General features: G+C 57.4%; 9 protein-coding genes across 9 annotated transcripts; 6 read left to right on the forward strand and 3 right to left on the reverse strand.

The window, feature by feature from the left end:
• Nucleotides 1-3,862: 3,862 nt before the first annotated feature.
• On the forward strand, nucleotides 3,863-4,869 carry DCS_01134 (uncharacterized protein; the record flags this gene model as incomplete). The annotated part of the gene is made up of 2 exons (XM_040798469.1): nucleotides 3,863-3,910; nucleotides 4,021-4,869. The coding sequence occupies 2 exons, from the start codon at nucleotides 3,863-3,865 to the stop codon at nucleotides 4,867-4,869; spliced, it is 897 nt and encodes a 298-aa protein (XP_040659352.1).
• Nucleotides 4,870-5,909: 1,040 nt separating this feature from the next.
• On the forward strand, nucleotides 5,910-6,979 carry DCS_01135 (2-heptaprenyl-1,4-naphthoquinone methyltransferase; the record flags this gene model as incomplete). Its single annotated transcript, XM_040798470.1, has 2 exons — nucleotides 5,910-6,263; nucleotides 6,440-6,979. The coding sequence occupies 2 exons, from the start codon at nucleotides 5,910-5,912 to the stop codon at nucleotides 6,977-6,979; spliced, it is 894 nt and encodes a 297-aa protein (XP_040659353.1).
• A 131-nt stretch (nucleotides 6,980-7,110) lies between these two features.
• On the reverse strand, nucleotides 7,111-7,483 carry DCS_01136 (U6 snRNA-associated Sm-like protein LSm6; the record flags this gene model as incomplete). Its single annotated transcript, XM_040798471.1, has 2 exons — nucleotides 7,111-7,136; nucleotides 7,189-7,483. The coding sequence occupies 2 exons, from the start codon at nucleotides 7,481-7,483 to the stop codon at nucleotides 7,111-7,113; spliced, it is 321 nt and encodes a 106-aa protein (XP_040659354.1).
• A 2,519-nt stretch (nucleotides 7,484-10,002) lies between these two features.
• On the forward strand, nucleotides 10,003-12,284 carry DCS_01137 (uncharacterized protein; the record flags this gene model as incomplete). Its single annotated transcript, XM_040798472.1, has 5 exons — nucleotides 10,003-10,909; nucleotides 10,972-11,319; nucleotides 11,382-11,844; nucleotides 11,902-11,989; nucleotides 12,054-12,284. The coding sequence occupies 5 exons, from the start codon at nucleotides 10,003-10,005 to the stop codon at nucleotides 12,282-12,284; spliced, it is 2,037 nt and encodes a 678-aa protein (XP_040659355.1).
• A 1,707-nt stretch (nucleotides 12,285-13,991) lies between these two features.
• DCS_01138 (uncharacterized protein) lies at nucleotides 13,992-15,387 on the reverse strand (the record flags this gene model as incomplete). The annotated part of the gene is made up of 2 exons (XM_040798473.1): nucleotides 13,992-15,223; nucleotides 15,309-15,387. 2 exons carry the CDS (start codon nucleotides 15,385-15,387, stop codon nucleotides 13,992-13,994), a joined length of 1,311 nt encoding a protein of 436 aa, XP_040659356.1.
• Nucleotides 15,388-16,377: 990 nt separating this feature from the next.
• DCS_01139 (uncharacterized protein) lies at nucleotides 16,378-18,040 on the forward strand (the record flags this gene model as incomplete). The annotated part of the gene is made up of 2 exons (XM_040798474.1): nucleotides 16,378-17,304; nucleotides 17,354-18,040. 2 exons carry the CDS (start codon nucleotides 16,378-16,380, stop codon nucleotides 18,038-18,040), a joined length of 1,614 nt encoding a protein of 537 aa, XP_040659357.1.
• A 1,085-nt stretch (nucleotides 18,041-19,125) lies between these two features.
• On the forward strand, nucleotides 19,126-20,562 carry DCS_01140 (peroxin 26; the record flags this gene model as incomplete). The annotated part of the gene is made up of 2 exons (XM_040798475.1): nucleotides 19,126-19,613; nucleotides 19,680-20,562. 2 exons carry the CDS (start codon nucleotides 19,126-19,128, stop codon nucleotides 20,560-20,562), a joined length of 1,371 nt encoding a protein of 456 aa, XP_040659358.1.
• Nucleotides 20,563-21,007: 445 nt separating this feature from the next.
• DCS_01141 (PHF5-like protein) lies at nucleotides 21,008-21,567 on the reverse strand (the record flags this gene model as incomplete). The annotated part of the gene is made up of 3 exons (XM_040798476.1): nucleotides 21,008-21,049; nucleotides 21,209-21,482; nucleotides 21,551-21,567. The coding sequence occupies 3 exons, from the start codon at nucleotides 21,565-21,567 to the stop codon at nucleotides 21,008-21,010; spliced, it is 333 nt and encodes a 110-aa protein (XP_040659359.1).
• Nucleotides 21,568-22,475: 908 nt separating this feature from the next.
• DCS_01142 (uncharacterized protein) lies at nucleotides 22,476-23,586 on the forward strand (the record flags this gene model as incomplete). Its single annotated transcript, XM_040798477.1, has 4 exons — nucleotides 22,476-22,492; nucleotides 22,555-23,032; nucleotides 23,085-23,153; nucleotides 23,215-23,586. 4 exons carry the CDS (start codon nucleotides 22,476-22,478, stop codon nucleotides 23,584-23,586), a joined length of 936 nt encoding a protein of 311 aa, XP_040659360.1.
• Nucleotides 23,587-24,593: the final 1,007 nt, after the last annotated feature.

Consider the following 24,593-nt stretch of genomic DNA (forward strand, 5'->3'; position numbering starts at 1 on the left):
AAGCAACAGCTTGGTACTTACTAGGTACCTTAGTAAGTAATACCAGGCTCCAGGGAGTAGCTGGTGTATTTCTCCGATTGCCGTGGGGCGGTCCCATTGCCCGCCCGGGCGGTCGGGTGGTCGGTGCGCGACGCTGGAAGGAGAGCAACTCGCACGTTTCAGCCCAGAGGACAGCGTGTACAATGGGCAACTAACTGTAGCCGGTTAGGGTAGGGGTAGGTTCTAGCACGAGCACTGTGGTTGCTAACATGTGTTCGATGTGCGGTGCGGCGTACTCGTTATGCTTGCGGGCAAGGCAATAAACGCGCCCCCCCCCCCCCCCCCCCCCCCGAATTAGGTTCAGGTGCCACTGACCACTCGGTGCACGGCGCAGCGCAGCTGGCGGAAGAGCTTCCAGTAATACCTAACACTAACCTTGGCAGCTACCTAGTAGGCACTAGGTAAGGTACCTAGTGGTTGGTCGTGGTAGGTCGGTACAGGGCACCGACCATATCTGCCGTTGCTCGAGCTGGCCTCCGATTGCCTGGACTCTGCACCGCGCCGGCTTCCTCAGCCTCGAGCTCGGCGAACAGGACAGGACGCCGCGGATGCAGGTGCAGGAGAAGGGCATGTGCCCCGGCATCAAGTGACGGTGGTGACTTGCCAAGGTAGGTAGGTAGGTAGGTATTAGTGGCCTCGAAGGGGGAAACGGTGTCGCTCGTACGCCCACTCGAGGACGGCCCACAGGGTACGGAGTGCGGCTGCTGGTATGTACCGTCGCGGCCGAGCACCTCGCCGAGTCCAGGGAGCTGGCTGGACCGCAAGGCCCGGCCCTGGCGGGGCTAGCAGTGGTGTGGTGTTGGTCGTTTTGGCGGTGCCGGTGCCTTGGTGCCCGACGGCGGCGACATTTGGCCGATGGTGCTCCGGGCAGCGTCGCTTGGCGAACGGGTAGCCAAGATCAGGCTCAGGTCGTGCCAGCAGCAGCACGTGAAGACCTGCGCAGGCCGCGCCAGCACGCATGCAGGTGGATGGCAGATGTGCATGTACGGTCCGTGTCAGGAACGGTAGGTGTAAACGAATCCGACAACGCCATGGCTGGTGGCATGTCCGTCGTCACATACGCGCACATGTGTGTCGGTGGCCTGTTGGTACTAGGTTGTCGGTAGCCTGTCGGTGGCCTGTTGATAGCGCCATGGCAGGCCGCTGTGTTTGGTACGACAAGTACGGAGTACTTGAACGAGCATTACCTGCGCGGCTAGAGTGGCCGCAGCAAGTGGTACGGCGGTTACCCACCATTCTCATTGCTGCAGAACCGTAGAACTTGTAGTAATACGGAGTGCATGTCAATTGCGACAATACAGTGCATCAGCACTTGCCTACCTCTGCAGTAAATGTATGTACCTGCATTGTACCTCGTTAGTAATAGTAGTAGCGTGCCGTCACCAGTTGCGGCACGGAGCAGGTTCTACTGTACATCCTGCTTGAAGTTCATATGGTAATACTCCGTACAGGTCCATGTGCAATCCTGATGTGCATGCCAGTACATACCCGTACGGCAGGGATCAGAGTCGTCTCACAATCGTACTAGGTGGCTTCTCCGACAGTAAACGGCGGCCAGGTAATACCTTCGTACATAAGGTACTGTGCTCCGTACTTACTGAATACTTGCATGTACAAGCAAGTACATGTAGTCGGGCGTCGACCAAGTACTAAGCACTCGGGTCCTGTAGGAGCACAGGAGGAGACGGTCCATACAAGTATACTTACGTGTAACAGGCCCATGTACTGCGTATACAGTATGTAAACTATTATTATTTATTTACAAGTACTCCGTACAGTAGGTGCAGATGGGTATTGATAGTTCAAGTACCAAATACGGAGCGCAACAGAACAAGCTGGCATGTCTACCTAAGTACATCAAGTTGGCATTTCTACAACAGAATAGCAATGCCACAACCAGTTGGCAACTCTACACCTACTGTAGTTCGTGCAGTAATTACCTACTCCGAGACCACCTACTAATTATTTACAGTACAGTGCTTCCCGTCGCGGATTGGTACAGTATTGAATGCACATTGCATGCACCTACCTGACCTTGAGCGTACCGACTTGTGCTGCAAGTACTCCGTACATTCGTACTATGTACTCCGTAGGTGCATGTACGTTCTCGCCTACCGAGTATTACCTACTTGCTCGTAGGTGTCACGCATCCCGACTTCGCGTACAGAGCACAAGACCTGGCAGACAACAAGACTTTCTGGCAGGGCGGACAACCCTCGACCCTCCCGAGATGGCATTGCGAGATCTGTCCTCGTATTCGTACTGCTCCGCCCGCAGATCCGTATAGGAGGCCCATCATGCCCGATCCTAGGCCTGCCAATGTACTCCGTACTCCGCACTGTACTTGCGCGCGCAAAGGACGGCCTAGTGTAGCACGCCCAGCGGACACGACTGCTCCTCACGTGCGTGCTCTTCGTCCATCGCCTTCACATCCCCCTTCGCCCGTGTTCCGTCCGGATAGCTCAAATTGACGTCGACCAAGGCTGTTCCACCATGACGAGTTCGTCGAGTCGAGCACAGCACAAGTGCGAGCGCTGCCCATCACTTCGACGCGACGGGCCCAGCAGGTCCCACCAGCCTGTGGGTTTCTTCCCCACGATACGACGAGCGTCATGTCGTTGCCGAGGAAAAATGCTCCGTCGACCACGGAGCAGCCCCATGCGATCACGACAAAGCCCACAAAGACTGCTGCGCTGGAGGAGTGCTCCGAACGCATGAACCCCATGGTGCAACGCAGCATGGTACGCCGCCGCCGCGGGGCGGTAGAGCACGGTGCGGCCGGGGTGTTGCTGTGCTTGCCACCATCGGCAGCAGGGCATTCAGCAGGGCATTCATCCAGCAGGGCATTCATCCAGCAGGGCATTCATCCAGCAGGGCATTCATCCAGCAGGGCATTCATCCAGCAGGGCATTCGGCGTGGCATTCATCCGGCGTGGCATCCGGCGTGGCATCCGGCGTGGCATTCGCTCAGCATGGCATTCAACGCGGACCATCATGGGCCGTCGCCGCTTGCCTGTCGACGCCCTCGCCCCCGCCGTGGATTCACAAACGGGACAGGAGATTGCCCATCCGCGCACATGTGCGGAGGCCGCTCGCATCCGTTCCTGGGGAGCACGAATCAGAGAATACGACCCAACCACCGGCGAGCATCGGCTGCATGTCGCAGGCAAGGATGCCGCCGGGGTCGTCGTGTTGCCGTCCATTTCGTTGGCCCATCGCCGACAGCCTCGAGCGAGAGAGGCCAGGGCCCTTCCTTCCTGCGCCGGAAAGAATCATCTCGGTGGCACCTCGCCTGCGTCCAGCACGTACTTGCGCGTGCGAGTACATGTGCTTACTTGCTTGGCCGTACACCTACCTACCTACGCCTACGTGCGAGTAACCAGCAAGTACCGTGCAGGCGGACGGTGTAGTGTTCGTATTGTGTCGTGTACCGCTATATATACCCATACCCCATGTGCAGGTGCCGCACGTATGTCGAGGATGCTTGCGTGTCGAGCAGCCACGGACTCCCGTCTGCCACCTGCTTCACTGCCCACCCGTCCTTTGTTTGCCCCGACGTTTTCAGGAGCCGTCGGTGCTTCGGCACGAATCTCGCTCATCCTCGCTCATCCTCGCTCTCCTGCCTCGTGCGGACGGGTGATGATTGACGCTCCCAGCAAAGTCTAGATTCGCCATGGCCACACCCTCCTCGGCCTGATCAACGACCAAGCTCTCTCGGCCGCGCATCTGCCCGCACCCAGGACCGGCCTTTCCCTCTTCCTTTTTCGTCCCAAGATCGTCGGTGCCGCGCCGTGCCGCCATCGGTTCCTCGACTCGAGCCGAGATGGGCTCCTTCTTTCTCGGCTGGGCGCTGTGGCAGGACATGACCTTTGTGAGCATCCCCCCCTCCTCACCCCTCCTCGCATCACCTCGCTGCCTCGCGCCTGTCCTTGCCCTCGTCCTTGCCCTTGCCCTTATCCAGACCTCACACGGCCACTCTAGGTTCTCCTCTGCGCCATCTTGCTCGTCTTCGTCGTCGGCATCGTCAAGCTTTGGTGGACGAACCGGAGGATTAAAAAGTACGAAATCATCGAGGACGAGAGGCGCAAGCGGTTAAAGGAGATGCGTCACTGCGGCATCCATGCCGTCGGCGCCGTCGAAATCCCCTTTGGAGCCCGCGCCCTCGAGAGCGGCATCGAGGTCGAGGGTATTTGGATATCACGGTCTAACACGCCTGACGGCAGCCAGGTGACCTCGGACGCCACCATGCTCGACGAGGCCGGCGCGAGGCGAAAGGGCAAGCAAAGGGCCCGGCCAAGCACTCACGACGGCTCTGTCTCGGCCCCCGCCGGCGACGGCCGTCGTTCCTTGTCGAGGACGCCTGCCGCGAGGGGGACGAGAGCCAGCACGGCATGGTCGTTGAGAGACGACCGGGACTCGACCGAGCTGGGAGTCTTGTCCAACGATTCGTCCCCGAGGTCGCACGTGCACGCCGGCCTTTTCGAGACCGACCGGGCAGCCGGTTCTGCGATTCGAGGGAGCCCAGGCCACGAACCGACGTCGTTTAGTTTTTCGTCATCGAGCACACCATCTCGCCTCCCCATCGCCGCCTCCTCTTCGGCCTCGTCCCACCCCGCCTCGCATGGGACGCCAGCATGGGCGGCTCCGTACGACGCAGTCGAGGCCTACGCCGACCAGACTCTGAGGAGAACAAGCGAGGGGTTCGAGTTCATCCCCGTCGCCGTCTCGGCATCGAAGCCCGAGCTGCTGGCCTACGATGCGGAAGGGACGATGGTCGAAGCCGGAGCAGACGGACGGCAGCACACGAGTGAGGGTCCAGACCGCGCATGATCTGATCAAGGTGCGCAACGGAGGACGACGACTGCCGACCTGCGGCCTGTTCAAGGGGATTTACGTCGAATGTGGGGGACGGAATTTCGGTCGCCGAAGCTGCTGCTCAGATCCCAACATGTGCCCATACGACGCGAGGGCACGGATGGATACAGGTACCACACGTTCCCGCGACGCTCGACACGGGTCGCGAACGTCTACCGTATGCCGTGTATGTACTTATATTTTGGCGCCCAGAAATGTGATGAGTAGTCGCTGTCGGAAAACGAGAGCGTTCGCTTTGGAGCACACCATACAACACGGCTGAGGGCTGCTGCCGATGCAGCCAGCGGCTGATCATACGTTCCTTCATCACTATTTTTATGGCGAGCCCGTTCTGGGGCCTATGCAGATCTCGGAGAAAAAAGGAAAAATGACACTGGAATCCGTACGGAGTCATCAGCCCACAATTCGCCTACGTCGGCGGCGGGCGAAGCAATCTATGGAAGCATTTCCGCATCGTTTCTGTTACGTACGAGTAGCTGCTATCACGATGAGTGCCCCAAAAATAGTCCAGCATCATGGCAGCGCGCGCGCACGACGGTAGGAGTCATGACCTGATCGTATGCCTGCCACGACAGCGACGTGACGAGGGCCACTAGGTACTGGCGAGTGGCATGTATTAGTGGGCGTCCAAGTACAGTAGACGCAGGAGTACGAGTACATGTACTCACTTACTCGCCATGTGCTCCGTAGTCGCTGCAATGCGTTTCAACAATTCGACTATTGCCTGTCTCGTCATTGGCCACCCCGAGGGGGGTGGAGGTTGGTCTCGGGGATAACCTCGGGCGCAAACTACCATCGTCGGTCCTCCGACTCAACGCATTGGAGGCGCAAGCAAGGAGTCATTGAGCAGCGGCCTCAACACATTATGGCATCTTTTATATATTAAGAGCAAGAGCTTCCGGGCCCGTCATAGTCACCATTTCCATGATGCCATCGATTCCTCTCTTACTTCCATAAAAATTATTATTTTCTCGGAACCAATTCAGATCGATAAAATGGCACCGCCAGCTGTCGTGGACAAGGCCGTCATATCCGGCTTCGCCAACGCAGAAGCATATGATGCGCACCGGCCATCGTACCCGGCGCAAGCCGTCGACGGACTGCTCGGCCACCTAGGCATCGCCAACAAGCCGGGCGCCAGGATCGTCGACCTCGCGGCGGGAACAGGCAAGTTCACCGAGCTGCTGGCGGCTCGGCCGGAGGTGTTTGAGATTCTCGCCGTCGAACCCCATGAGAAGATGAGGGAGAACCTCGAGGCCAAGAGGCTGAGGGGTGTGACGACGCGCGACGGAGTCGCCGCCAAGATGGATGTTCCCGACGGGTGGGCCGACGCCGTGATTGCCGCGCAGGTATGTCAAGCCATACGACACCATGCACCAAGCCAGCGTCAAGTGCGCGTGTGACTGTCACCGGTAGCCGCGCCGATGCTAATCTACATGCATCCGTGTGCAGTCCTTTCACTGGTGAGTCGGCATCAACGACTTCCCCCCTCGTCGTAGCCCGGATGCTCATCCGCATGGACTAGGTTCGCCACGGAAGAGGCCCTCGCCGAGATTCGCCGCGTCCTCAAGCCCGGGGGCTCGCTGGCCATGATTTGGAACGTCGAAGACTGTTGGTCTCTCCCGCTCCGCCCCCTGCGTTCGACCCTCGTTCTGGTTTCTTTTCTCACAATCGAGCAGACAACCAGCCCAAGAATTGGACGCCCTCGACGAGGTGGGAGGCGGGCATGAAGGAGCTCGTCGTCAGCGCCCCACCCGACGGGCCCAAGCGATTCCGCGACGGCGCGTGGATGGATGTCTTCGACCGCCAGTCGAGCGCGGCACGGCCCTTGTTCACCACACCCATCGGCCAGGATAGGGTGCCGTTCACCGTCTGGCGGACCAAGGAGGCGCTTTGGGACCGCCTCAACACCCTGAGCCACATCTTCGTCCTCCCGGATGCGGAAAAGGCTGCCTTCAAGGCCAAGTTTGAGCAAATCTTGAAGGGTGGCGATGGAAACTGGAACGACAAGCAGGAGGTTGAGTTTCACGGTGCGACGGCATATGCCTGGACGAAGGGACTGTGACAGCCGCCGCCACTGTGACTGCCACTGTGACTGCCACCGTGACCGCCGGCCAGTCGATGGGAGCACCAACCGCAAAGGAAGGGCCCAGAGACGGTGGAATTGCACTTGTTCTTGCTCGCATTTTATTTTCGTCATGAGTCTGCAGAAATATACATCACTATGAACTGTCAGCACAACCGGTCCTCTCCGCAAACTCTTCGTCGCCGTACCGTTGTTGCCTCGTACAAAGGCATCGCCGTACTCCCTCCGTTTCGTGCCGTTGACGTACTCCTCCGTCTTCTCCAGCGCAATGTTCATGTATCCGTCGACGGATTGCAGTTCGCCTGGTCGCCGCAGCGTCGTCAGCATTTCACCCGCATCCCCGCACCGTGACCGGCAAGTGATCCTCTCACCCTTGTAGACAACGCCGGAATTGAGCTTGACAGTGACGGGATTTCCGATGATGTCGCTGAGGAAGCTAGACGGGTCTTTGCCCTCGCCCTGCGAGACGCTGCCGTTTTCCATCGTCGTGAGAGTGTATGTGGCGACGATGCAAGAGGCACGTGTAGTAGGTATCTTCTGTCAGTTTGCTTGGCGTTTTGTACTCTTGCTCTCTAAACCGATGAGTCGATCTTGGCCGACGTGAATGCGTCAAATGGATTGTGGTTCGACGCTTCTTCGGTCGACGAATGGTCAGTTGGCGTTGCCTTGCACCAGCCTTGATGCTGCCCATCATCGAGCAGCTGTGCTGAACCAGCTAGGCTCATGAAAATTGCTTACCTAAGATGAGAAGCCAGCAACGGGGCGGAATAATATTATTCCAAAAGTTTGCTCCGCTGAGTTCTAGTACGGAGTACTTACTTCCTGTATGGCGCAGGTACAGGCAGTCGGCCTATTGTTTGCCCCGCTCGTTGCCATCATCTACTGGCCCAAAGGGTCCCTGGTCTTGTCGTTTCGTCACACCTGGGCGCCATACCGTCATCGCCTCCCTCTCGTACTGCCCAACAGTTGTCACCGAAGTCGGCGCCATCCTAGTTTCCAGGGGCCACCCTACATTTGCAGTTCTATCCATGTTCTGTCTATTTGTTCTTGAGCTGTTGCTACCAAAGAGGACGGTTTCGTACGCCGACGACGGACAGTGGAAGGCCCCAACCGAGAGTGCACTGCAGGCACTATTACTTGCAAGTACAGTAAGTACTTACTTGTACTGTACTGTACTGTACTACTTATTGTACGCATGTACGGAGTAATCACAAGTAACGCCGAACCCTGACTGGTGCACTGGCGATCCTGTTAGGTAGCATGGGCCCGCTGGCAGCTGCGTCCTGCCGAGCTTGACTCGGTACCCCTAAACAACTCGTCAGTGACAACGGACACCCTCGTGGATCAAAGTACTTGCATTTCAACTGCTGAACTTGCAGTTTTACGAGCGCCAGTGCATGCTCTATTTTTCTTGAAGAACGGCGACAAATTGACCCGGTTTGCGCATGGTGGCCCGCCGATCTGGTGGATCAAGAGGGATCAAGAGGGGGAGGACGCTGACCGGGTTAAGAGTCGTTTCGTTCATTCGTTCACGCCTGGTTGAACAGCATAACATGCACACATGATTGCATGCATGCGACGCACCGTGATTTTCTTCATTCGTACATAGGGCAGTGGAAGGCATTGGTGCGGAATACGATGATTTGATCAATGCTCCGTACAACTTCAAAATGTCAACCAGTTTCCACATGACAACACCACGGACATCAGATCAATCGCCAGCATCCTTTCAATAGCTTTCCGGACTGTCATAGTATCGGAGAACTGTCAGGCCCTCGCTGAGGGACGACGCTGTCGAAAGGCAGATTACCGTCTCTAATTCCCTCTTCTCAGCTGGACGTTGTGATCAACAAGCAGGGTGCGTTGTTGTGCAAACCCGACAATCCTCCTTGTTTCAGCGCGCGCTCTCGTTCGCTCTGCTGCTTCCCTGACTGTTCCTGTCACCGTTGCCCACTAGATCGCTGCGAGGCCAGGGCGTGCGCAGCTGGATTCTGCCCTGTAAACACCAACTAGAAATACTGCAACTCAGCAGGCACCACCTTCTATTAATTAGTGTGGCATCAGCGACGGGACGCTCACCCCCACGTCCCGAGACCCATCCCCGAGCCCCGATCCTCTGATTTTCTGCCGCTTCTCTGTCATTTCCAGTCATTCTTTTTCCTCCATTTCCTTCCTTCATTTCTGTCGACGTCAGCTCGACATCGGACATGTCGCAACCGCCGCCCGACAGACGGACGAGCGAGGCAATCGATGCCCAAGTCCAATGGCAACTCTCCAAGCAACCCCACTAAAGCCAGACTGCTTGCCATGCCGCTGCCCTGACTAGTTGTTGTTCCAGACTGCCTAGACCGTCCAGGCTGCCCAGGCTGCCCAGGCTGCCCCGACCGCCCTGGTTGCTGCCGCTGACCCCCTCTTCAGCCATCTACAGCAGGGCTTGCAGCCGCACGCACCCTAGAGCGGGGCTATGTGAACACCCACTTCGCGCCTTAGCCTTCTGGTCACTCGCCCCTGAGCCCTTGTCTGGGGGCGGCCCAAGGTGCTGGCTACGGCGGTTGTTAGTGGCCATCCTTGCCAACGGCTGCCAATGTTGCCGCGGCCGCTGCCACCATCGACACCGCCAGCGGCCTGCAACTTCTTCGACCTCGCTCGCCCACACGGCCAGCAACCAAACCAGCACCACCACAGCCGTCACCGCCAACAATTCGTTGGACGGCACCAAATGCCGACTCGACGACCGCCGCCGCGAGACAAACGCCTCTCTCGTCTGTTCATCCACACACGTGCTCGCAGCCTGCCAACGCGGGTGATCCGTCTGATGGCGGCGTAAGCCAAAGCCAAAGAGCCCACAGCGCGACGGCCCTCTGGTCACGACGCCTGGCCTCCTCTACCGACCTCCTCCTTGCTGATTTAACTCTGCTTCGGCCCTCCTCATCCTCATCCTCCTCTCGCCTCGCCCCGCCCCCCCATCCTCCACGAGGCCCTTTGACTGTTCCACGTCGACGATGGCCAACGGCGTCGTCGCCGGCGCCGCCCCAGGCCATCTCGACGATGACGGTCGCCTCGGTGCCTTCGATCCTCCGTCCCGCAAGCGTCGCCGCTCTCGAGAGCCGGACTGGAACAGTTTCTACCGCAACGGGCTGCCGAAAGAGATCATCGTCATCGACGACACTCCCCCTCCGCCCGAGGCCAATACGAGCCGCAAAATCAACAGCTGCAACACCAACGGTCATGGCTCAGGTCCGGTAGATCCCCCGCTCTCTGCCGTCGTCGACCAAGCCGCCACCGGCCCACAGCAGTCGACGAGGAAGCGGAGGCGAGGGGACGGCCAAGATGCCGTCCGTCCGTTGGGCTACCATGTCCAGTACGTGACCTCGCTCGGAAACACCTCGGCCGGCTCGACATTGTCCAACGACTGCTCCAGCTCGACCCTCTCAAACACGGCGCCCACCTCGCTCTCATCCAGCAGCCAGCACGAGGACACCCAATCCATTGCCAAACGGCCACGAAGACGGCTCTGCAGACATGTCGCGAGAGAGGCGAAGCGTCCAGCCGTTTCCTACGACACGTACGAAGATAGCGTCGTCCCCCTCCCGGACTTGCCTCCCCCGCCTCAAGAATGGCTTCATGTGGACGATGCCATCGTGCCCTACAAGCCACCCACCTTCCCGGCCAAGAAAGCCGGCAACGTCCATGTCCGGGTTGTCAGTGGCGTGAGTTTGTCTCTGTCCCCTCATTCTCGCCCCCTCCCCCTCCCCCTCCTATCGTCATTGTCATCTCCTTCTCCGCTCCCTCTTGGTGGCAATCTGCTGACTCTCTCGCCGTCTCAGCGCCACCATTACAGCAATGCAGAGGTCGACGACGACGACGGTCACTACATCGTCGTCCCCGATGCCGACCTCACCGACACATGTACGCAGCCGGCCCCCTTGGGCGCCTGACCCTCCTCGACCGCTCGCTGATCCTCGTGGCAGATCAAATCACCAAGCTCCTGGGACAGGGCACCTTTGGCAAGGTCGTCCAGGCTCTCGACCGACGGCGGAACGAGCTCGTTGCCGTCAAGGTCATCCGGTCGGTCCAGAAGTACCGCGACGCCGCTCGGATCGAACTTCAGGTGCTCGCCACGCTCAAGGCGAACGATGAGGATAATCGGAATCGGTGCATACATCTCCGCGACTGCTTCGACTACCGCGGTCACATCTGCATCGTCATGGACCTCCATCGCCAGAGCGTCTTCGACTTTCTCAAAGCCAACAGCTTCGTGCCCTTCCCCAACAGCCAGATTCAGAGTTTTGCCCGTCAGCTGTTTACCAGCGTCGCTTGTACGTGCCGTTGGTGCCTCGTCCGAGTCTGAGCGTTCTGCTGACGAAGCGGTCAACGACAGTCCTTCATGATCTCAACCTGATACACACCGACCTCAAGCCGGAGAATATCTTGCTACGTGATGACTCATACCAGACATTTACCTACAACCGCAACATACCCTCGTCCTCGACAAACGTCTCCCGGCAAGCCACCCAGCGCCGTGTTCTCCTCGACTGCGAGATTCGCCTCATCGACTTCGGCTCGGCCACTTTTCAAGATCAATATCATTCGTCGGTTGTGTCGACGCGCCATTACCGAGCGCCCGAGATCATCCTCGGCCTGGGTTGGTCGTTTCCCTGCGATATTTGGAGCATCGGCTGCATCCTTGTCGAGTTCTTCACCGGCGACGCCCTCTTTCAGACGCACGATAACCTCGAGCATCTAGCGATGATGGAAGCCGTGCTCGGCTCTCGCATCGATCCCCATCTCGTCCAGCAGGTCAACAAGATGTCGACGCGAAGCGGTGGAAATCCGGCATCCAAGTATGACGGTCCCGAAAACTGGCATGGTGAAAAGGCCCCTCTGCTAACGGGTGCCAGGTACTTTAAGCGCGTCAAGCTCGACTACCCCACTCCGGACACGACACGGGGATCTCGTCGTTTTGTGAAGGCGATGAAGCCTTTGAAGGTAGGCTTCCGAACAAGGCAGCGGGCGTCTCGTTTACTGCGCGGCTAACGGTCTGTCGGCATAGAACTTCATCCCCGCGGCCAACAACTACTACAGCGCCTTTTCGGACCTGCTCCGTAAGATCTTCGTCTACGACCCGGCACAACGCATCACTGCCAAGGAGGCGCTCGATCACGAGTATTTCAAGGTCTGGTGCCAAGCCGACGACGGAACCCAAGCGGCCAAGATCCGACGGGATCGAAAACGAGACGAAGAGGAAAGGGCGCGTGCCGCTGACCACAACAGTCGTGCATGACGCCGCCGCCCTCCACTGTTGGCCGCTCGCATCTGCCTCGACGAGCATGGTGGGATTGGGTGTAGGACTTACAGTCGCACAAAAGAGTCGGGTAGATTCGTGTATCTTGTACTGACCGAGCTTTCTTTCCTCACATGCCAAGGGTCGGATAGATCCTTGGCCACAAGTTCTTTTCTTTTACGCAAGAGGCGTTGACACGTCCTCTTGTTCGCCTCACCACAGTGCTCTGTCCGAGTTATTCTTGGAGGCGGGCAGGGACGATGAGGTTCATGAAAATAGCGAAGCATGACCACAGAGCACCGTCTGGGACGACTGCTCCAGGCGTTGCCTAATACATTACCACTGTCTCACCTGGACAATGTCATTCACGTGGCGAATGGCGTAGGGTGGCGTGACCTTTGACCGCTCCATCGTGTTTTCCCACTCAAGTTTGTGGAAAAATTCAGATGGTGAAAGACAATGAATTCACAAACAAAAGCCCTGCGCTGTATTCAACCGACTTCATCGTGCCTGGTCCGTCCGCTAAACATGCTGCAAAGCTGGAGTGACTGCAGCTTAGTACCAGCGTTGAAGCAACTGGCCTTGTCCTCGTTTCAAGTTGACGTAGTTACCCACGTGGGGACCGAGTCCATGGCTTTCCAGCTTGAAGGCGCTTTGCATGCCAGCAAGATGCAAGTACACGTACTAGGTGCACTGAGTTCGCAAACGGCGGAGCGTCATGGAAGGGTTGGACCACGCCCAAGTTGGATTCGGGGATACCCTCAATCACTATCTGCCCGCTCCGGGACCGGCCCGTGCCTTGTCACACCCCAGACTCTTAAGTTCCAAGTTGAGTACTCCGTACTGTGCGTATACTTTCCAGGTACGGTACGGACTATCGCCTAGACACCTATTTGCTACTGAACTTCAGTGCTGTAAAGCACTAGTACAAGTGCATGCACAGGTACAGCACGGTGTACTTACAGACGCACAAATGTCTCTGTGACCCACAGTGGTACAAACACAGTACGAAGTACGGAGTCCACCGTACGGAGAAAGTGTTCATGAACAATGTCGGCGTCGAACGCTCAAGGCGTCGTGTATTCGTGCGTCACATTGTATTGGTAAAATCGCTCCCGGGACTTCTCTCTCGATGAATTGTGTCCTTTTTACTACTGCTACTCATATATCAGGGAAATTGGGCAAATCAAGCTTGGACTTATCGCAGCTCTTATGACCAAGTGTTCAGTGCCTGGTTCACGACGTTGCGCGGAGGCCAGATGCTCTTGGCAAATCTTGACCCGCGCGACTCGCAAGTGTGCCAGCAGTAAGGGTGCCTGATCTTCATATGTTGGAGATTTCTCCTGAGGAAACGACTGTTCGGCTGGAAGCCAAGAGCGCCCCCATCGATGCCTGGGTCGGACCAATGGATCTGCATCGGAACGAATGTTGCATTCTTCATAATGGGGGGTAGAGCTGGGAGAAAGAATATACGAAAATAGGTCTGGAAGGCACCCGCTGCATCAGTCCCGATGGAAAGCCTAGTCATGAATTGCAAGGAAAGGCCGAGGCTGCCGAAGGATGCGGCAGGAGGGCCTGTCGAGGTTCAGGGGTGCAGCACAGTCAAGAGATGACATGACGTGTGGCACGAGCGATCCTGGGTGGGTTACATACATGGCTGAAGAGTGTACTATACAGCAGCGTACGGGTTACATGTCCGTCGCGAGGCTACGCCCGCTGCGTCATCCTCTTCTGGCTCCTGCGCCGGTCCTTTTCCATCTCCCTCTCGAGAAACTTCTTCTGCGCCTTGGCGTCGAGGCCCTTGAGAGCCGCCTCGCGCTTCAACTTTCGCTCCTTCTCCTTCTCGGACGCGCGCTCCTCGTTGCGCTCTTCCTCCAGAGCCTTCTTGATCTGTGCAATCATGGCCTCGCGCGTGGCCCGCACCTTCTTCAACGCCTCGGGCCGGAACTGGGCAGACTGGACAAGAAAGTCCGGGAGGCGAAGGAAGTAAGAGAAGAGGGTGACGAGGGCCTCGTAGTTGCCGTCCGAGGGCAGGCGGTACTTAAGGAACAGGCGCTTGCGCGGGGCGGTGTCTTCGAGCGACCGGGGCCGGTCCGTCGGCTGGTCGGTGATGATGAGGTAATCGAAGACGTCTCCGGCGGCCGCGACGGCAGCCGTGAGCTCGGCGGTGAGCAGCGCGTCGGTGATCTCGGCGCTCTCGCTCATCACGCTCAGCCAGTTCGGCAGCTTGGGGTGGTCCTTGGTCGAGGTGAGGGAGACGTCGTAGCGGTCCTCGCGCAGCTTCCGCATCGCGTCCTTGTTGACGATGGCCCAGACGAAACCCTCGTAGGTGCTCTTGGTCTCCTTGCGAATCTCGGCCGCCCCGGGCACCGGCGGCACGGTCAGGTTCTCCTTGCCGTCAAAGGGGTACAGGGTGGCCTCGACGGCGTCGGTGGGCGAGTCGAACATGTCGGAGAAGAAGGAGATGAGGGTCTCGATCGAGTTCATGATGGGGTTGAAGCGCTTCTTCAGCGTGAGCTTGACGTCCATGAAGGCCGTGTTCTGGCGGCCGGAGGCGTAGGTGGCAAACTCGAAGAGCGACTGCTCCTTGAGCAAGCCGTCGCCGTCGACGTTCACGTCGAGGTCCATGGTGGGCGCGTTGCCGAAGCCGACAAGGGCGAACTCGTTCCGGAGAACGGATGCGTGAGCTCGGATCCAAGCTTTGGCCTTGGAACGGTTGACGCGGGCGCCGAGGATGTGGAAGAGGAAGATCAAGGAGGCGGCGGCGAGGATGAGGCCCTCGATCTTGAACTCGGACAGGGAGTGGCGCTCGTGGACATTGTACCACTTCGTGTAGGGCACGCCCGAGACCGCGGGGGTCGCAGCCGCGCCGGCGACCGTGGCCGCATCCGGGACAGACTCTGGGATCGGATCGGAAGCGCCGGCAAAGTCGGCAAAGTCTGTGCGGCAGGGAGGAAAGACGCTCGTCAGGAGAAGGTCCCTTTCATGAGGGCGACGGATGGATGGAAGGGAACATGGGCTCACCTGAATCGGAATTTTCGATCACACGCGCTTGGTCCTGCCGGCCACCGCCGCCGAATAATTTCTTGAAAATGTCGGCCATGGCTGCGCAGGGGTGATCGATGAGAAGGGACGGAGGGGAGACGTGGCGATGGAGTCGCCAGGCTCTGGTCGATGCCAAAGTTGGGGAGCAGGAAAGTTGGAGGTTGTGGAGATTTTTGGGGGCAAGTACACCTACACCTAATGTACGAAGTACTGTAAGTAATAATACTTTTGTACTTTTGTACTTACGATACGGAGTACTCCGTGCAGCTTGTGTGATACGGTAATTTACCTCGGTCATCACCCAACCATAGGTACATAGCTAGGTGGGTCAAGCTCAACCACTACGGAGTACAGTAGATGTACAAGTACTAACTATTACAAGTATTACTTGAACTTGCACTGACGTACGGAGTAATTACGGAGTACAGCTGCTGAACCTGCTAGTCCACGTACTAAACTATACTGGGCTTACAGCACTCCGTCTGCACAGTAAGCGCCTGCCATTTCGCTGCACCTCATGAAAAACGACTTACCCTACATCAGCGGATGACTGACACAAGAAGTTGCAACGGCAACACGACAGTCGCGCATCTGTTGGATTGGACAATTATGTTCATTTATATTTATGGGAGAACTCCATTGAGCCTGGGATGATTTGCTTGACATACTAGGCTGTCCGTGGGAAATGATTTATCATGATGGCACTGTCACGTTTATGCGTGGAGCTAGACCGCCGAATGAAGCAGAGGGAAGGGGAAGGTGAATATCCTGTTTCGACTGGAGACACCGAAACAACCCCGAATAAAGCGTCAAGTCGGAGAACGAGCAACAACACGGAAATGCTCTAAACCGGCGTGAGGGGCATTATTACCGCGTGCATGAACGCAGAAGGTGGTGACGTACGCATGTTATAGGAGTCACCGTTGCCTGGCCAACCATCGTCTTGCTTCTTGCCCGCAACCAAGATGGTTCAGGAGTGAGGAATACATGTAGGTATCGCAGTCCGACAGGTCGCGACATCGATGACCACACCCGAAATGAATACAAAATGCCACGCACAATCGCGACGCGCAATTATGGAAAATCATCCAAGAGGACCAAGGCCGAGAGGTTGTTCGCACAGCTGCCCCAGAGCCCCATACGGACGGCGACGGCTGCGAGCTCGACGATGGACGATGACCCGGTAAAGTGCATCACGCAGCAGCTCGCGACAATCCGCATCGAGGAGAAGACGGAGGAGAGGGATGGCGTACGAAAGTCGCCTCGGAAAAAGGCCAAAGCGGCGCCTCTCGTTGTGGATGACAGGAACATCGCGAGCGGCAAGTGGGAAGAGGCCAAAGGGGATTTCATTCGTCGTCGCAGTGTTGACGCCATCCCGAACCCACCCCCCCTGGACGAGCCCACGATCGAATCACACAGAAGCACACCGATAAGGACACTCTCTTGGGACGACGTATGCCCGCCCGGCGACCGGATCGTTAAGATTGCCGAGGCGTCATACGCCGAAGTCTACCGCGTCACCAACGAGCGCGGCACGAGCATCATCAAAGTCATTCGGCTGGAGTCGCCAATAAAACCAAAGACAAAGGCGCAGATCAAGTCCGGCCTCGTGGACGAGGAGCCCCATGCCGAGGACGGGCTGAACGGCGAGCTGCAAATATCGGAGTGGCTGGCCGACATACCCGGATTCGTCGTCTACAAGGAAAAGTACGTGGTCCAAGGCAAGACGAGCAGACAGCTGCTCGAGACCCACCAGGCCTTCCAGAAGAGGATGAAACGCCAGGACCCAGGCCGGGCTCAGTTCTACCCGTCCCCGAGCCGCTATCTGGACGAGACAAAGTTTCTCGTCGTCGAGCTCGGCGATGCAGGCGTCGCGCTGGAGGACTGGCCGTTGACGGACGAGACGGAGCTCTGGGACATCTTCCTGCTCGAGGCCGTCGCCCTGGCGAGAGCGGAAGAGATGGCCATGTTCGAGGTAGGAGGCCAGTGCCGTCCCGTCAGGCAAGAGACGCTGACGAGAACAGCACCGAGATCTGCACGAAGGAAACCTCTGCGTCAAGCGGGTAGGTCCGAGGAGAGAGGCGGGCTGGGAGGCGGACGGGGGGACCGCCGGGTTCTTTGGCTACTCGGGCCTTGACATCACCATCCTGGACTATGGCCTGTCGCGGGCCGAAGACGTATCCGTCGACGACGCGACGCCCGTGGCCCTTGACCTCGAACGAGACCTCGGCCTCTTCACGAGCACGCACGCATCCCAGTGCAACGTCTACCGTCAGATGCGTTCCTTCCTTCTACGCGCCGACCGTAGGTGCATCCCGCCCGAGGGACACAAGACGCCGTACGCGAGGGGCGTCGACGGACCGATATCGTGGGATGCGTACGCGCCCTACACGAACGTCCTATGGCTCGCATACCTCTTTGCCTACCTCGTCGACAACTTCCAGGGCGGCAGGAAGCAGCTCGCACGTTTCCGGAGGAAGACGAGCGAGATGTGGAGCTACCTCGACCCGGAGGCCGACGACGACGTGCCCTGCTTCGGCTCCGCGGCAGACGTCGTGTGCTTCGCCGTCGAGTCTGGCTGGCTTCGGCAGGAGCAGCTGCTCGGGGTCGGCTCGTCGATGCTCGATAGGGAGGACAGCATCATTGTGTCGAGGGAGGAGGGAGACGGTCGCGTGTCGCTGAGGCGATCGTCGAGGAAAAGAGAAGAATAGAGAATTCGGGCTCGCCACGCGGATGACGAGCGTCGAGGGAGCGTGGGCGATGGGATTGCATGAGCGCGACGAATTGTCTGGGAGGACGGAGAGCATGTTCACAGCACTGGCGTTTTCTCCACGATACCATTGACCGATTTTTTGGGATAGGTCTGCCGTACATACATACATAGGTTGCGAGGTTGAGGGTCGATCAAGTCATCGAGACGAGCATAGTTCACTCGGCCAATGCATGAAGTGGGTGGCGGTTGGAGCTGCATGGTGGAGGTGGAAGTGAAATGGGAGGTGAGGATGGAAGTTGACGATGCATGTCTCGTGCAAATCTTGCCGCAAAGGACGGTGACGTCTGCTGATGATTGAATCATGCGTGTTGCGATGCTGGAATGAGGATGGACACGCGTATGGCGGACGCAGAGGACAGAGGTGTTGGGGATAGATGATAGATGGTTACTCGATCGCCCATACACTCGTAGCGAAATCCAAAGTATCCACTAACAGGCCTCCGTGTCCGCGTTCCACCAATCGGCCCTGACGACCTTCTCGGCATCGGCCCACCTGTTCCCCCAACTCTCTACAGCGTAAGCCGAGGCTAAAGCAGTCAACTAAACAAGACTTATTGGCTCAGAGGAGGAGGTGGCAGCGGTAATGAAGCCACTATTGCTGCTCGCCGCCCAGCGCCGAAATTCGGCTCCGCGCAGCCTAAACCGTCCCCGTCCCACTGGAATGTAGCGTGTTGACTCCCAAACCACATGTCATGAGCCGAACGTGACCGACCCTCCTCCATCCTCTCCCTACCGACTGTGCACGCGAGGCGGCTGTCTTCTTCCCTGTGCCCTTTCGCTTCTTTTACTCAACCTTGCCCCCCCCCTCCCGTCCCCTTGGCTCGTTCCCCTTTTGCTTGAATTATCTCATTCATTCCATTGCCGCTACCATCGTCTCCGTCCCATTCCGTCCCTGGCACCGTTCTTCGCCTTCTCGTCTTTCGGCCTCGCCTACGTCGGCGCAAAGACTCCATCGACATACCACCCGCCAAGAACTCGCGAGCATCGTACGAGTAGCTCGTTCATGACGGCACAGGAGCGGCCATGTCGTCCTTGAACGGCTCGTCCTTTGGCGGCCTCAGCCCGACCGTCACCTCGACGGCGACGGCCGAACCGTTCGCAAGCAACCTGCTCTCGTCCTCCATCTCCTCCCTGTCCTCGTCTACCACCGCCGCCCGCCATACGTCTCACACATCCAAGACATACCGTCAGGCCTCGACCCTCTTTCTGACGCGTCGCCTGCCCGAAGCGCTGACCACGCTGGCGCCGCTCATCACCCCGCTCGCCGACGGGGAGCCCGCGCCCGTCGCCGGCGCCTCGCGCACCACCCGCATCAAGGTGTGGAGCCTGTACCTGACCATTCTCAATGCCATTCTCGAGCTGGAAGCCGAAGAGGGCAAGGATGCCTTTGGCCATCAGGAATGGAGGGCCCTCTGCAGCATGGTCCGCGACGGCACCATCTGGGAAGACGTCGTCCGGAACGGCTACCACGGTGTCGAGGGAGACGTCGACTCTGACGTCGTCATCAACCTGTACGTTCTCGCTCCCTCGAACCCCCTTGAATCTTGATCGATCGATCCGTTGCTGACTTTGGGAAGCGCAACCCTTCTCCTCGCACATGCGCGCGACCAAACGTTGAACCAGCGCAAGCTGGAGACCTACCTCGCCTCCTCCAACGCGCCCAACCTCGACCTGGCCGGCAAGCTTGCTGGCTCGCCGGCCCCCGGCGGCCGCATGGGCCAGCGCTACAGGTCCCCAGCCCCAGGCACGAGCGGCGCAAACACGCCGCGGGACCTCAACGCGAGGGTCAAGATACTCGAGCTCTACACCCTCCACGTGCTGCTGCGGAACAACGAGTGGGAGTACGCGCGCGAGTTCATCAGCCTCAGCTCCGTCCTCGACGACGAGCGCAGGGAAGCCTTCCTGCAGGCGCTGCAGAGCTTGCAGGACGAGCAGCGGGAGCAGGAGCGGCTGGCCCAGGAGGAGCGCGAGCGGCAGGAGAGCCAGCTGCGGAGGGAGCTCGAAGCGGCGAGGCGGCAGAGGGCCGAGAATGAAGAGAGGGACAGGAAACGGCTCGAAGAGGAGCGGGTGAGACGGGAAGGGAGCGAAGTCGACTATGGTATCGAACAGACGCCCAGCTTCGCGGCAACAGCCAACGGAGATACGCCCCGGCACAACAAGTTGCAACCGCGGCCAGCGAGAACGTCATTGTCTCGACCTAACGGCAATGCTGCCGCGCCGCAGACTTTTACCGCAAAGGCAAGCGTGATTCTCTCACGGCTGCGCAACCTCATCGACGAACTCGCCGCCTCTCTGAATGGCAACCCGGCCCTCGTGATGAGGCTGCTGGCCTTTATCATCGGACTTGTCCTTTTATTTGGCCACCGGGGCATCAGGCAGCGGGTGCAACGGATGCTGGCCGCGTCGTGGAACAAGGTGAAGGCCACGGCAGGCATGGGCACCAAGGTCAGCTACATCTAAGTCATTTGGATCACATCATCCAACATCACACGCGCCGTACCCCGAAACCTACGGCAACCTACCATGACGTGTCATGGAATCTCACGGCATGGGGGCATCGCATCGCTGAACTGTATACTATTTCATTGAATTTTGCCAAGCAACATGAGCCGTTTGAACTTGGCGGATGAAGAAGTGCTGGGAGGGACTGAGACCGGTGTTGGCATCAAGCTGGACATGTATTCGGACTAGGATAAATACCCCGAACAAATTCTGCAAAATGCAACCTGAACCTCGGATAAGTTTTGGTCTTTCGACCGGGAAGCTGATATTACTTCATCGACAATGACCCTCACCAAAACTCCGAGAGCGCCGAGCCCGAATTTTAGAAAACGCCATCTACCATGTAAAAAGAAACTCCTTCTCAATGCACAAATGTGTAGGCCAAACCCCGGCCAGGCCGTTGCTAGTAGTTTGTCGTCCGATTCGTCTTTTTTTGATAGAATAGCTAAAGGTGAACGTTTAGCATCTGCTCTGATGACGGCACCCAAGAACCAAACAACGCGATAGAATAACATACAGGGATGCCCATCCCTGAAAGCATCACAAGGCAACAGCGGCATCGCAGGTGACGAGGGGAGGTGGGGGGGACAGGGGCAGAACCTACATCCGTTCTTGAGCTTCCGAGGTTGATAATCTTCGGACAGCCATCGCGGTCCTTTTCGAGGCGAGTACACTCGAAGCAGTAGAAGGCGTCTGATATTCCCTCACCGCCGCAGACGACGCACTTGTTCTGGTAGTTGCCGAAGCTGCACTCGTCGCAGATGCGGACGAGCGTCGTCGGGCGGACGTACGAGTCGCAAACTGGGCACTTGCCGTCGCACTTGTCGCAGAGGCGGCCGAGGGCGATGCCGGGCTGCTTGCGGCACATGACGAGGTCGCTGCGGGCGGCGTAAGCATGCGAACGAAGGGTCCATCGCACATCGAGACGGGGGGGGGAGGAACTCACGGGTGGTGACGAGACATGGTTGGCGAGGAGGCGAAGGCAATAGACGGTACGAAGGTAGATATGTGACGGCCTCACTCTGGTATTTCTGTCCCGGCAATAGAAAGAAATGGGCAGCGGAAAGATGTTGCCGTTCAAGGATCGACCGGCGTTGCGTTGGAGAGGCGAGATGGAAGCTCCAGGCGATGCGTGAGGGCCTTGCAATTAGTAAAAAGCCGTCAGTACAGACAGTTTAGTAATGAAAGCCGCTAAGCTAAGAAGGCACCTACGCCACAGGGACACCGCCACATTCAGCAATTTCTACCCGAATAAGGGATAGTACCCGGAAATACGGAGCATTAAGTACATGTGCTTTGTAAGTACTGCGTGTAAATGGTATTATTGTCGTAGTATTGTCACGTATTCTTGTCACTCCTGTACGAATTAATAGTACAAGATATATGTACGGAGTACAGAGTGCAAAATATTGTGCTTGTAGATGTAATTGGATATAGAATAGTACTGTATCTGCATTCGAGGTATCGTGTCCGTTTAGTTGTACAAGTAATTACGGCTCAGAGCACGTGCAGGTACTAATTAGTACATGTACAGAACGCCTAATTGCTTAAGTACTTAAGTACTAGGTAAGTACGCGCCCGCGACAAGCAAGCTGCAGGTGGTGTTGACTTGCCCCACCACAGGAGCCCGCTTGCGGAGCACATACTGTACTTGCAGTTACACCTTCTTACATGCACACTGAACTTGTACAGTAGTTCGTAGGTGTACAACTACACCTCACTTAATCGTCCATACCATCATCTCAGCCGTTCACTTGACTCGAATTCTCCACATCCATTCATCATTCGCTCCGGCGTTCAACACGGCAAAGGTGCCGCCAACGTACTTAGCTTTTTGGTGCCATGATCCGCTAAGCGGCTCGATTCCTACCATGGACCATGAAAACAGGTGGGTGCTGTGGCAAGCCCCGTTGTCCTCTCGCTCGACTTGCGCTGATAGCTTCGACTTAGCAAATCATCCTCCGAGGCCGCGCCCGACCAACCGTCCAGCCAGCTGGAGGCACAAAGCCCGATCGAAGAGGAGAAACGCAAGAGGAAGGGCTCACTATCCGATGACCGTGTGGACGATGATGACGAGAATAAAAGACTCCGACGAGAGAATGACGACAGGAATTCCCCACCCCAACGCCGGTCACAATCTCCTCCCCGCCAACCGCGAGATGCTCCTCCTCACAGTTCGGAGCATGAGCCGAGGCCATCAGTAACGCAGGAGGATAAAAAGCGTGGCAGGCGTTTGTTTGGAAGCATGCTCACAACCATCAGTCAAACGGGAAGCACCTCCCAGCAGAAGCGTCGGCGGGAGATTGAGCGACGACAGCAGGAAAAGATCCAGCAGCAGTCGGCCGAGGACAAAAAGTTTCGGGCGGCGAAGAAGGCCGAGTTGCATACGATTCGAATGGAGCAGCAGATATACTATGAGGAACAGGTGGTACGTTTCGGCACCCACCTTGTCCCGTCGGGCAGCACTGACGTCAAGACAGATGCGTAGCAGACACGCGAAGCAGCTCAAGATGTCGCAATTCCTGCGGACCAGGACAAGTCCTTCCATAGTGAGTGCATCGGCTTTTTCCTCGCCAGAATCGGCAGCCCCGGTGCTGATTGCCGCTGCAGTACTACCTCCCGTGGAAACTTGCGCGCAGCGAGGAAGACATCATCGAGGACCAGACCAGGGACACCAAGGCCTCCATAGCCAGAGAGCTGGAAGATTTCAAGTGGAGAAAGGAGCAGCACCTCCAACGGTACGGAACGAAGCGGTCGCCGGAGATGAAACCGACGGAGTCGTCTCCCGCACGCGAGGCCGAGGCGGATGCTGGAGCGCTACCGCCACCGTCTCCGAAGCCACCGTCTCCTGCCACAGCGCCTCAAGCCGAGCCCATGAAAAGCGATCCGATGGAGGCGCATGACCCTCACCATGACGACGACCTTCATGATGACTCGGGTGATATTCTCGTCGAGGGAGAAGAGGACATGGTCATATACTGATGCAAGTGGACAGGCTATTTTGCCATGTCCCCTTTCCACTACACTGCCATGCAAAATGTACCGGACTGTCGAGCTGCCTTGTTTTAGCGTGCAGGAAAGTCCAAGTATAGCTGGATGATGCATTGGGGATTGGAGGGATATCTCGTACAATTTTGCCCAAGTCGGAGAATATCTGTTGGCGTTGGCGGTTTAATTTTGCGTGCGCCATGTAGCAATAGAGAGCATCAATGATGAACATGCCGTTACTAGGTTCGTGAAGGAATCAGCAGTTCACAAGCTCCATTGCGGGCGTTCGCTTGCACATCACTGGGGAGTGCTATCTGGTGCCCTCCTACTGCCCCCCTACTAGTAGGTAGAACTACGATAAATCGGTAGCATAGCGATACAGGGACCCAGTCTGGAAGCAGAGCATAGGTAGATACCTACTAGGTACCTGTATTAATACTTGAGTAACGAAGGTTGGTAAAAACTCGTAGCAGCAAGCGTGTAACAGACTACCGTGTAAGCATTACAGCACTGTCCCTGTAGGCATACGTACTGTAGGCGTAAGTACTGTAGGCGTAAGTACTGTAAGCTACCTTAGTACCTAGTAGGTACTCCGTACTGTAGGTGTATTAATTACTGCATATTACTTATTGCTGAGCTGCTGTAAGCAAGTACAAGTAGGCCCTTGTTCTGGTCGGGACGAAACACCTCGGAGCCTGGTAATAGATAATAGGGGAAGCTGTGGACCCTCGTGGAAGCCTCGGTAATGTCACTCGTCATTCGTCCCGTCATCCACCTGATGGATCGATCTACCCCGCGGGTTGCCTGGTGCTAGGTAGGTACAGAGTAGATCAATAGCTCATTATTGAAACCTTCATCTGTTCATCATTCCCAATTCACCTTGCGCACCCAACTTCTACCTCGATTTTTCTTCATCATAACGATTCGACCTCCTGAGCGTGCGCGTAGCGAACGGCAAGTACCGAGGGTGTCACTGGCCTCGCTACGTCCTGAGATATTTA

Source organism: Drechmeria coniospora, chromosome 01 (genome assembly GCF_001625195.1).
Source record: "Drechmeria coniospora strain ARSEF 6962 chromosome 01, whole genome shotgun sequence".
In the NCBI taxonomy this organism is placed as follows: domain Eukaryota; kingdom Fungi; phylum Ascomycota; class Sordariomycetes; order Hypocreales; family Ophiocordycipitaceae; genus Drechmeria; species Drechmeria coniospora.